This window comes from Lepidochelys kempii, chromosome 15 (assembly GCF_965140265.1).
Source record: "Lepidochelys kempii isolate rLepKem1 chromosome 15, rLepKem1.hap2, whole genome shotgun sequence".
Classification (NCBI taxonomy): domain Eukaryota; kingdom Metazoa; phylum Chordata; order Testudines; family Cheloniidae; genus Lepidochelys; species Lepidochelys kempii.
In genome coordinates, this window is record NC_133270.1 from 13,063,227 (window position 1) to 13,075,571 (window position 12,345).

Consider the following 12,345-nt stretch of genomic DNA (forward strand, 5'->3'; position numbering starts at 1 on the left):
ACATTCTTCCCATCCCCTGCTAACTGATGGTCCATTCATCCCACTACATTTTCCAGGAGCTATTTTCATTCCAACTGGTGCCACATGTGCACATTTCCCTCTTTCACTGGCCTACGATTCCCCAGTTTTCCAATATTACAGGACATAATTTTCATGAAATTGACTCTTACAATCTGCACTTAATTCATTTGATGTCAAGAGTTAAGGCTTCCCAACAACCACTGGTACAACAGCACTAAGAGGTCAATATACAGAACAGGCAGCTGGACTGACAGACTGGATGGATGAGAGACTCAGGGCTAGCAGTGTAGCATCGCCTACGGAAATTCTTCTTTGACTCAAGTAATTCCAACTACAGAATAATTAGCAGGATTAAAAGAATTTTCCAGTTCCAACCAGAAAAAAATGGCATTGAATAAATATGCCAGAGCCTGTGGTGTATTTCTGGCCACTGCCTCTTTCTGCCGCACAGGCCACTTTGGCCAACACCTTACTTTAACACGAAGTGTAGCTACTAAGTGCGACACTTCAGCAGCAATAAATACACCGTGCAAAGGACTCAGGATTTATGATCTCAGATACTCCCAGAGCTCCAAGGCCTGCTAGCAAAAGAAACTCAAAACACAATACTGGGAGGATGGCAGAAGTCTTTTGTCATCCATTAACAGGAGAAAGCAATATGGAAACTGGAGCTGCTGGGCAGGTATGAGCTGTGAAGGTGACAGTGTGAACATATAAGACATGCAGCTCATGAGGCCCAGGGAGTCCCTCATTATACATGCAAAGCCAATCAAGCACTGGGATGAGCAGCAGGAAGAGTTGATCTCCACGTCACTGTCACTGCATGAGATAGCTTTAAATCAAAAGATTCACCCAGGGCTGAGCACTACAGAACAGTAGTGCATGAGGATTTCATAACCAATTCATAGAGCTGAGGAAGGACTTTGTTATTGTGGCAATGCTAATAAGTAGAGGGGCACTAAACTCCTTTTCTGCTTCCTTCTAGTTTTCCCTGTTCATTCCTGAGATGGCACATACCGCGCAAGTGAAATACAAATGCGAGAAAAGCTAGTGCTGGGCCTGTTCTGTTATGGCAGGTATAATAGACTCACACTTAGAGATCAGAAGGGACCACAGAACCTCACCCACCCACTCCTGTAATAGACCCAGAACCTGTGGCATATTCTGATCCAACACATTTCCAAATGTAGAATAGGGCCCTGTCAGCCTTTTCACTGAGGTAGGTCCACAGACAAAGTGCAGCTATGCTGACTCCTGCTTCATATTTTTGAAAGGACTGGCAGAACATGGACAATTTCCTGAGTGAAAGAGGGGTAGGAAATGCAGCAGAAATCCAGAACTGTAATTTGGGTGCATAATCATGTGTTTTATTTTATTCAAAGATTGTTCATAATTTGCAGCTTTACTAGGAGCTTAAAGTAGTAACATTTTTTTCTTCAGTTCAGGGACATTTCATTTAGCTCCATATCTCCTGCACCATGTCCTAATCATCAACTGAAACTGAAATTGGCCAAGTTTATTGTTCATGAAAGAGGGACTAACACTAGCTAGAGCAATGCATAGCATGGGGAGGTGTCAGGCAAGATTCCCAACACAACTCAGCCAATGCCCTGCACTCCTGGCCCATGACACTTCATATATGAGTCCTGGGGCCTCTCCTGAGCAAAGACTAGCCATGCAGTGGTTTTGTGATATGTGCAAAGATTAAGCAGAGACCAGAAAATTTGATTCATTTGAGACCTGAACCAGATATGAACATGGAATTTTTAAACATTCAAATAATGTGAACTGTGTTACTTTTTCAAAGCTTTATTCAATACCTCAAGCTCTCAAAAAGCTTCCATTTAAGGGAGAAGGGTACACTTTGGACAGTCCTGCTAAAAAAATACAGCCCAACACTACGAGTGGCTAAGAGCAATTATCTGAACGTAGTATTTTGATGAAGATAAAAGTGAACTTCTTTTAATTTGATGAGCACTAAATATAACCCAAGTACTGAATGCCTTGTACAATTCCTGACACAATGCACTTTGACTCAGTAAATACCTGTGGCATTTGCTGTCCGCCCAAAGGAATGGAGCTTGGAGGCGTGGCAGATACAGCGGTGGTAGGCGGGAACCGTGGTCTTATTTGCATCCCACCTCTGGCCATAGTTGCGGTGATCATCTTTGAGGACAGAGGGACAACAGACAAAAGTAATCGCAAAACAAGAAATGCAGTGCACTGGCAGGATGAGAAGCACATGCAACCTCCGGTATGAGACTCAAGTGAACTTTTCTCCAGATAAGCCTTATAAGCTAGTTTATGGATCCAACCCCCTGCTTCATATACCCTATATCTCCATTTGTAGAGGGCATCTAGCGAACTCTAAATATTGTGTGGGGTGATATGTAGATTCAAGTATATGGAAAAGGCCAATTATACAGAAGTATAATTTGGTTGAAAGGGTTTCCCAAATTTTGCCTGACATCTTGAATTTCTAATTTAATATTGGAATTAACGGCTCTAAGACTTATCAAGAATGCTTTATACAAGCTTCTTCAATCATATATTGTCACAAGTTTTGGTTTCTGATGTCCTCTACCATGCTATGGATTCATCTGAGGATTTGAAACTCACAGCAATATTTGTACCATTGTATCTTTCCACATTAATGGAATTGACGGACATTTCAACAGTAACTGCTGATAAGAATCCTCCAACGAAGCCTGTGATTTAGTGAACAAGACTTCAGAACCAACCAACCTATGGCAGTATGACTCCAAAAAAGAGACTTCCAACAGAAAGGACTTCTATGGTTTAGATAAAATACTCCGTCCTTCCTCCTGCAATCCCCAGAATAGGTGAAACGTACGGTCAAAACTAAAGTTTGAGTTCCCTTTCGGTGAACACCCATCCCTTCTGCTAAATAAATAGCCCTCAGGGCCACTAACTTCAATTAAGTACTAAAGTACTAACTTCAATAAAGTAGCCTTCCCTCAGGAATGTTCATCTCTTTACTTGGTTTCAGTTATAAGGACTCGGAAGAATCAGCTGGAATATAAACACTGCTTAGAACAGATTTCAGGGGTCAGTGGTAGAATGGATTTATTTTTAGAAGTAGTCCTAGGGGTGAGCTACTCCTGGTCCCAGAACATTCAAATCTCCTGTTGGGTCTAGAAACCATAGTTTTTTTTAAATTGCTTTAAATGCTGTAATTACACAGAATGTGCTATCGATCAGAAGTCTGATACAACAAGTGAAAAATTAGCATATTGTGGCACATTCTGCTACTGGGATTCAGGGAATTTGGCACATTTGTGCATATCAATTAGGAAGAGCTCCTTTTCATTGCTTTTCACTTCTATGACAGCTAGAGAGCTCCAAGTCCCCTTTCTCTAATCTGCACACTACTAATTGTTGCTAGAAGGACCTAACTAATCCAGGTGTGAAAGAAGTCTCCTTTTATTTGAATGACTGTGGGCATTCTTGCTTAGTGTTCTGTGTCAATGGGTTGAAGCAGCCAGCAACATGTCTCTAGAGAGTCAGAGAATGCATGTGCTTACAATTGTTAAAATAAATCAAATTAAATTACAACACAGCAAGACTGAGAAAGGAAAGCAATAACTGATGAAAAACCAGCATCAAATTCAGCACAGCTGTTAGTTCACAACATCAGAGCAATGGGGTCTCTTTCCATCCAGGAAGTGAGGGATGTCAGAGACAGGATTTCAGAAGGTAAACAAACGAGAGAACTTCAGACGCCCCACGCACATGCGCGTGTACAAACACAGCATGCAGCAGCCGTCACAAGCAAACCGCCGAGCACTGGCACAAAGCGCAGGTGGATGCTACAGAGTGCAGTGAATAGCTACAGCGTCAACAGAGGAGCTGGAGGAACACGACCCTAACAAAAAGGGAAGTGCTGGCAGAGTACATGTCCCTCAAAGCCTAGTCCGCCCATCCCACGACTCACATGTGCACACATGAGGGTCCGGTAATGTATGTGAAAACCCATGGATGCCATGCTGAACCGCATGTACCATCTTGGTCCTGTTTCTCATGCCATACCACCAGAGTGAGTGTATTAGAGATCTCTTCCAGAGTCAATGAAATTAGATGCAGATTCACTGTTAAGGAGTCTGGCTAACCATGAAGCAACAGAACAAACTCTGATTCAAAGGCTTACAGCTGCTGGGCCGTTTGTTTTGGTTTAGTTTGTTTTTTTAAGCATGTGCTGCTGGAGAGGAAGGAAATATGCTGTTAGAATTATACCAATTCCATGACCTTCGAATAAGGAATTTGCCCTTTGCTACCTTTCCAGGTGTTCAAAAAGTTCATTACAATATTTCCAGCGAGTAGGGTCCCCTGCCCCTTTGGTATGTGAGGGAGGGGAAGGAGTTCAAGAGACTACTGTTGCTTTGTGCAAGCAATTACAGGACATCAGCACCACATTTACAAGACTTATTGTATAAAAATGGGAAGACATTGCTGCTCCAGTGACCCTGCTCTGGGGCTTCTGGAGAAAAACTGATACTGGAGGCAAAACAAACTATGTTTGAAATACCCTCACTGTGAAAATCAGGACAAATTAGTTTGGGAGAAGGGAGAGAATCCATCCTAAAAGAAGAGGGGAATAAAGAAAGGATTCTTCCCCTAAGATATAAATCCCATGATTTGTTAGTATCAGTCAGTCAGGACATAAGAACTTGAGTCTTAAAAAAAACCCAGATTTGCTCCAGATGAAGTCTGATTCCTTCGTTTGAGGATTCAGAATTCCCAAATACCCAAGTTAGCATCACATTGGGATTACCAGGCTAGCTCCTTGGCTTTCAAAGAGCAACAAGCAAATCTGCATTCTGAGCATCTGGAATAAGTTAAAGCAGAACAGAATGGCTTAAACTTTAAACTTAAGTTCAGGTCATCATTCATCTTTGTGTGGTTTCCAGAGTGATCTTATGTAGCCTCTGGTCATTAGGACACTGCTTACTTCATTCATCTGCTCAATCTGAGCACAGTTACAGTCTCATAAAAGGTTGGTACATAAGCAGCAGAATGCTCGTGTGTGAACAAAATCACTATGACAACTTCAGAGAAAAGTCAAATTCTTGCTTCCACACTTCATCCACGTTAGGATTTAGGAATGATTTTAGTTGTACCCAAAGACGCTGAACAGAGACTTAAATGAAAAGGACACAAACATACTGGTGCTCCTAGGTGCTATGATAATACAAATAATAATAATAGCAGCATTGATCCAGACTCCCAGACCATTTGACAACCACAGGACATAAAACTCATATATAATGAGGCAAGTGTTATGATAGGGTAGGCTTATAATAAAACTTCCTCAGAATAGAATCTAGAATTCAAGGAAGCTTTACAGAAAATTTTAAGGAAGTGGTGTTAATGGAATAAAAGTAATAGGAGGTAACATTTACTCTCCAAAAGAAGCTGTTCTTTATAAACCCAAGAAAATCCAATCAATGCTCTGATGTCCAGAACTGTATTGACATTGTACACTTCCATATTCTCAAAACTAAACATTTTACTATATAAAACACTATTACACAAAGTACAAAAAACATGTTTAGTTATTGGACAGAAGAGAATTAATTGAATTTTAATTGATTTACCTTGTATCAGTATGGACCTACATGGAGTTTAGTGAATAAACCTGCCAGTGGAGTTTAGAAAGCTTTCAGCAGCTCTAATTTGTGACAGACACTGAGTTATACCTTAGTTTATATCCCACATGGTAATGTAGCTGTGATGCAAAACCAGCTGTCAACCACCATCACCAGAAGCTTTCCAGATGCACTGTGGTATTAAGCAACCTGTATGGGGAAATTCACTTAACAGGGCAAGAAGTAGAATGCCCCCATATAAACACAACCCACTTGCTGGACAGCAACACTAAATTAATGACATGACAGCTGTCCTGCTAGCCACCCTAACTCCCTGTAGCTCCCACCTGGAGATTATTCACAAAACAAAACAAAAAGAATAGTTGTAAAAGCACATGTTTAAACTGTAATGAATGGGTTCTTGTCACTGCCACTGTACTTACCATTGCTCATCTTTCATCTGGTGTGAACATAATGTAAGAAATATAAAATGCCCAGTATAGAAACAGAATGTAATGGCCTTGCAGAACTTCAGCATCAATAAGAGAAGTAGCTTTGGGTTATCTTAGGCCACTATTCCTAGTACAGATCCTCAGGGATACAGGTGAGAAGAACCACCAATTGTTATAATTCACACTGCACACAAACTTTAAACACTGAAGGGGTGCAGGATGTCTAGGCCATTACTTTTTCACTGGACGCAGCATGACATAGTGCACAGGGAGTCAGGAGAACTGGATTCTATTCCCAAATGTGCCACTGACTGATCCTGGACAAGTCACTTCACCTATGTACCTCAGTTTCCCCCCTGAAAAACGTCCATAATTATACTTACCCCTGTTAGTAAAAGACTACGAATGAAAGGCACTAAGCATTATATGAGACCCTTAGGGAGGATCGGAAGTATGGTTCAACTCAAGCCCAAGTCTTCCCCATCTAGCCTTGGTGCTGGGCACATACGGGAGCATAGTCTGACGCTAGAGCGTACTGCTAGTTAAAAAAAATTGAATTGTGCACCGGACAACAAGCCTTCATCCAGCACTTCATATGTGACTCATTTACATGTGCCATTTATCTTGAGAGTTAACATTCAAAACGAGAGCTATTTATATCTACTGTCCATTTTACTCAATGAGAGGGGAGAGGAAATGATGGAACAGAGAAAAGTGGGGGGGGGGAACGTCAATACCTCCACTAATACTTTTGTGTTTGGGAGATGGAAGGGAGATCGCATCTGAGTATAGACCAGCAGTCACCAGTTCATAGCAGAGAGAAGTTCATATGACAAGGCAGTCTCCTAAGAAAGTGTTATGGAAATAGAAGTGAAACACTCCAGGAACAGCTAGACCTATCGCATGACTACAGTAGACAGTCTTAACGTGCACTGCTAGGTCACTCCAGGCAGCAGTATCTGACCTACTAGGGACAAGCATGCACAAAGAAGGTGTCAATGAAATCCTGCCTCTGACCCACAGCAAAAGGGAAACAGTGCATAATCACCCATACCACCTTCGTAAGGACAACTGATGTCAAATCCCTCCTCAGAAAGCTACCAAAAATCCATCTCCATGCTCAGTTTTAGCATGCACTTGCTACAGGCCTGCCCTAGTGACACTGGCTCCATGGGCCCTTACCTGCCCTGAAGCTCCCATCTGAGCAGCCTGGGCCTGAGCTGCTTGGACTGCCGCCGCTGCCTGCTGCTGCTGCACCAGTTGAGCTCTTACCTTGAATATTTGAAGAAATAAGGGGGTAAGCAGGAGTAACTGGTTAGGGTGGATGTCACCTTTCCACAGCATTTAGATCAACCATCTTACTAACTCCTTCAGTTATGAGCAAACAAGACTGTCGGCTATGCATTTACACTGGACTAGTGTATGACTCACTTCATGAACACGAGCAGCTGGCTTTGAATCAGCCTCCCCAGTGCTACACCTCTAACACTGACTTTTCCTTGTGGCATCTTCTCTGCACTGGCATTCCTACAGGCAGACTCAAGGGCCACTTGGACTGTGCCATGACAAACCATTAGCTTTGTTAATTTCACTCAAGTACACAATATTAGATGCTTGCATGCGACAGCTGGTTAGAATTGTGCATCACTCTGTAACTGTTGCAGAAGTGCGACACATGTAAGCTACTCCTAGATTAGCTACCAAGTCCCAACCTTCAATAAGGCCAAGGGTGAAGTAGAGTAGAGCTCACAATTAAAACTTAGATCTCCTGCTTAGTAATGCACAGCACTCTCACTAAGCCCTCACTAGGTCAGTTTCCATAGCACTGAACAGTAAGCCAACAGTAAGAAAATCTGCACCATTAACAGCATTAGCTGACTCAGACTGAAGCGATACTAGGAGATCCACCATGAAAATCACAAAAATCAAAATTACCCTGTCCTCAACCTACGAACTGCTATTTTAAGAGAAGTTGCATCAAGTGACAATCATCCCCGACTAGTTCAACCCTAACAATACAGTCAGCAGGGGCAGATTTGGCTGTCATTGTTGCACCTTCCCCAACCCACTGAGGTTCCAACCCCTTTCAGTGTAGTAGCAGAAGCAATGCCAAAGGGGTCTCACGCTGCAGTAGCGTGAGAGGGCTGACGTGTACACACATGTATTAGGGCATTTAATTAAGTTTGCTCATGTTCTAGCAAAATCAGCATTCACCAGAATGTAATGTTATACCTATATAAAACAAGATCTCACTCATCTCCTTGTCCCACCAATAGCAACAAAGGAACTGAATCTCAAACACTAGCTTCTCTATCCAGCATACCAAAAGATTTCATAGACTAGCTACAAAACCTTGGGATTTTAGCAAAGCACTATGCTGTGCTGGCAAGCAATAAAGCAACACAAGTTAGTGGTTAGCATTGTTATGCAAGCACTAGGTTAACAGCTAACCTCTTAACAGGTTACAATATTTCACATCTCTGCTATTAGCACTAACAAGGCTTATTTATCAATGAGGACTTTCTATTTCCCTAGAGGCTCATGGAATACACAACCATTTGTTTTGGGTCTTTAACACACTTACCTGCATGGCTTTTAACTGCTGCTGGGTAAAAGGTACAGACATGACCTGACTAGGGATCTGTCCTGAGATTGCCTGTCCCTGAGAGACCATGGGCTGGGGCTGTGACTGTGGTGGAAGCTGAGACTGTTGGGCCTGAGCAACCTGCTGCTGCTGCTGCTGCATCTGTTGCATCTGCTGTTGCATGACTTGCTGAGACGGCGGCTGCTGTATCTGTTGCTGTGGTATTTGCTGCTGCTGCTGCTGCTGCTGCTGCTGCACCTGCATAGCCTGAGCTGCCTGCTGCTGTAACTGCATTTGAGCAATTCGCTGTAGTTGTTGCTGCTGCTGCTGCATCTAAAACAGGAAAAGCCGGGATGCTCAAGTTTCCAGCAATGCAACAGTGTCTTTAGTATTAGAAAGAAAGCCAATGGCCTGCAGGCAGCACACCGACTCATCATACTGAGTTAAAGCATTTAGCCCAAATGAACAGGCCTACCCGTCAAGCCAGCCTCAGGCTTCAAACAACTCACCTGCATGCAGTTTATATTCTAATTTCCCTCTCCAGACGGGCACAAAGTCATCTGCTACCACTAACAGAGAGTTTCAAGGTGAAGGTACCCAGCCCTCTAGCTTCTCTGGCATAAAAGATCACAACACACTTCTCCAAACTGTCATCAAGCTAATGTCAGCATCACCATTTACCTACACAAGAACAGGACAGCATCAACCTCTTCTACTTGCATACATCATCTTTAGGCATGCCTCATATTTCTGTACCGCAATATTTTTTTAAGTGACAAATGGGTAATTCACACAACTGAGACAAAACAGTTACTATTTCTAGAGGAAACTCGGGGGAGGGAGGAGAGTCGGGTGTCCACTCCCATCCCCTCCTGCATCCCTGACCTTCTCCGAAGCAGACAAACATCACCCTGACTCTTAGACTCAAACAAGAAGGGCACAAAATTCGTAGCTTCTTTCTTGCTAGGAAAGATCAGTCTTCTCTCGGATAGAGCACATTGCTGCCAACGAACTCGACCAGCCCAAGATGATGCCTTACCCACAAGCAGAAGCATGTTAATCCCTTAGTGCGGAGGGCCGACACGTAATAGTGCTCGGTAAGCCGGAGCTCTGGAATGGCTCCACTTGACAAGCGGCTGAGAGCAGGCTGCCCACCCTGCGACCGCTTCGCTGTTCGTTACCTGTTGCTGATTTTGTTGCTGCATCTGCAGTTTGAGCATGTGCTGCTGCTGCTGCTGCTGGGCTGCCTGCAGCTGCTGCTGCTGCTGCTGCGCAGCTGCTGCCGCCGCCGCCGCCTGCTGCTGCTGCTGGACCTGGAACTGCTGCTGCATGGCTGACTGCTGTGCCTGGAACTGCTGCTGCTGCTGCTGCTGCAAAGCAGCCTGCTGCTGCTGAAATTGCTGCTGCTGCTGCTGCGCCGCCATCTGTTGCAGCTGGAGCTGGGCTGAAAGTCAGAACGTGTTTGTACAGCGTGACCGGCCTCTAGCCAGCCATCCGACAGGCAAGACTGGGGAGCTCAAACCAACTCTTCTGACCAGAAACGTAAGATACCCCAGGGTCTCACCTTATAGCCCACATTTGTGCTAGGAGCAATTGCATAAAAGCCATTATAACCTCCCATTTCCAGGTATACATTATATACATTTAAACAACGCTCGTTATTCGTATCATCCTGGCATTTCTCATCACTCTTACGTCTAAGCCTCAGCTCTTTGGCCGACTCTGCAATCTAACTGAACAGCTTAAGAACCGCAGGGAGGAGGAGGAGGAGGAGGGTGGGCTCATTCATGCCCTGAGGGGAACAGAAAGGAAAGGTCTCACACATTGTTCCACAAAGAACTCTTCGGTCAAAGGAGGAGCTGTTCGAATGGGCTCTGAAAGGAGCCTCATCCAGCAGCTATCTGTCAGAACAAGGCCACAATATGAGGGGATATAAAATGCAAGGCAGGTAGAACCAAAACACTAAGGATGTTCAAGAACTAAAATATTTTGAGAGGAAGGAGTCTACTAGTCAGAGCCAGATTCTTGCTCAGAATACGCCACCTCAGTCTCAAACGCAGTTGCAAATGAGTCCAAAACCAAGTAGCAAGTGGAAAGCCACAAATTTTAAGTATAGACATGAGAGACGAGGTGGGCGAGGTAATAACTTTTATTGGACCAACTTCTGTTGGTGAGAGACAAGCTTTCAAATAGCTGAAGAAGAGTCGGTCCAATAAAAGATATCACCTCACCCACCTTGTCTCTCTAATATTCTGCAACCAACACAGCTATAACACTGCATACAAGCACAGCGAGGACATTTATAGTGGGGATAGAGGTATTTGAAGGCAAACCCTCCCTTTGCTCCCCGATTCATATCTGTGTTTCCCACATCAATGACAAAGGGTGAGATGCACCATAATCCCCAATCCTCCTGGCAGGAGAAATAAAAACAGACCTAGGGAATATTCTGTAACTTTCTCTTCCTTTCAGCCTAGAAAATGGCTCTGCACTGGAACCCTAAACTGACTTAATTTCAGTGGACGAGAGCATAGTGAATACTTACTCTGTTGAGTAGCTGCAGAGACGCCAGACATACCATGGGGGGCCATCCCAGAGGTTCCAGGAGGCTGCTGCCCTGGAAGGCTCATCTGCTGGCCCATTGGCCCAAGTCCACTTATCCCACCCATTGGTGCTCCTTGAGCTCGTGAAGCCATGCCCATTCCAGCTGCTCCTGCTGGGGGGCCGCCTGTTAGATTCTGCAGTGCATTCATAGGATCTGTGAATACAACATCATTACTAAGAGAACAAGATGAAGACCTGTCCACTGAAATTGTTCTCTGTGCTGTGGAGCCACAAGAAAGTTTTGGCCTAGTGGACTCAGCATGGGATTAAGAGTCCACCCTGAGTTCTACAATCACAATTCTGCCACTGACTCAGCGGCTTTACATAAGTCTGTCTCCATTTTTCCACCCATAAACTGGGGACAGCAGCGTTTGAGGATTAGTTAGAGATTTGTGAAATGCTTTAAATTAGGGTGACCAGACAGCAAGTGTGAAAAATCGGGACAGGGAGTGGTGGGTAATAGGAGCCTATATAAGAAAAAGACCCAAAAATTGGGACTGTCCCTATAAAATCGAGACATCTGGTCACGCTACTTTAAATATGCAAAACACTAAATATATATTAGCAAAAGGGAAATAATCAGTCACCTCTACTCTAAACAGATATCCAGGTACAAAGGCAAGACTTGGCAGGCTCAGCATGCTATCAGCAGAGCTTTGTGCTACTGCATGGGAATCCAGGAAATAAGAGCACACTGATGTGATGGATCCAAGTTAGGCCCCTTCCGTCCCAGGTTAAGGAGTGGGAGTGCTCAGGAGACCAGGTGTTCAGCCTGACGAAGTACCTTGCAATATACTTCCTCTAGACTGCACACTGAAGCTTCACCACACACTTCTCAAATACCCATGATCAGCACTCCTCAGTCAGAAAGAGGCTGATAATCTGGGGTCTGGGGCAAGGGGAAAGGAACTGCAAACAGACTTCTGAAGGAGAGAGAATTACAAGCATTTCAGGAACATTATTATACTGGTGTTCATCAAGTATGTAATATGTGCCTTCCTCCTTAAGTGTAAAGATCAAAGAGGACATAACTTTAGAGCACTCCAGAGTACTGGCATTAACATATATTGTGCAGCAC

The 12,345-nt window shown here is 43.9% G+C and overlaps 2 protein-coding genes across 9 annotated transcripts in view; one reads left to right on the forward strand and one right to left on the reverse strand.

The window, feature by feature from the left end:
- Positions 1 to 12,345, forward strand: part of CCDC74B (coiled-coil domain containing 74B) — a 53,625-nt gene that overhangs the window by 27,902 nt on the left and 13,378 nt on the right. The gene's annotated exons all lie outside the window — the stretch shown is intronic.
- MED15 (mediator complex subunit 15) overlaps positions 1 to 12,345 on the reverse strand; it is a 41,722-nt gene that overhangs the window by 14,396 nt on the left and 14,981 nt on the right. For 6 of the 8 annotated variants that reach the window (XR_012155002.1, XM_073312345.1, XM_073312344.1 and 3 more), the window contains 5 exons: positions 11,209 to 11,421; positions 9,845 to 10,107; positions 8,664 to 8,996; positions 7,262 to 7,351; positions 2,068 to 2,187 (listed from right to left, as the gene is read on the reverse strand). Coding sequence is in view for 7 of the 8 variants with exons in the window: in XM_073312345.1 (XP_073168446.1) it covers positions 2,068 to 2,187; positions 7,262 to 7,351; positions 8,664 to 8,996; positions 9,845 to 10,107; positions 11,209 to 11,421 (1,019 nt within the window). In the remaining variant the exon portion in view is untranslated. The remainder of the gene's footprint in view (positions 1 to 2,067; positions 2,188 to 7,261; positions 7,352 to 8,663; positions 8,997 to 9,844; positions 10,108 to 11,208; positions 11,422 to 12,345) is intronic. The other 2 variants (XM_073312350.1, XM_073312346.1) reach the window with 2 other exon arrangements.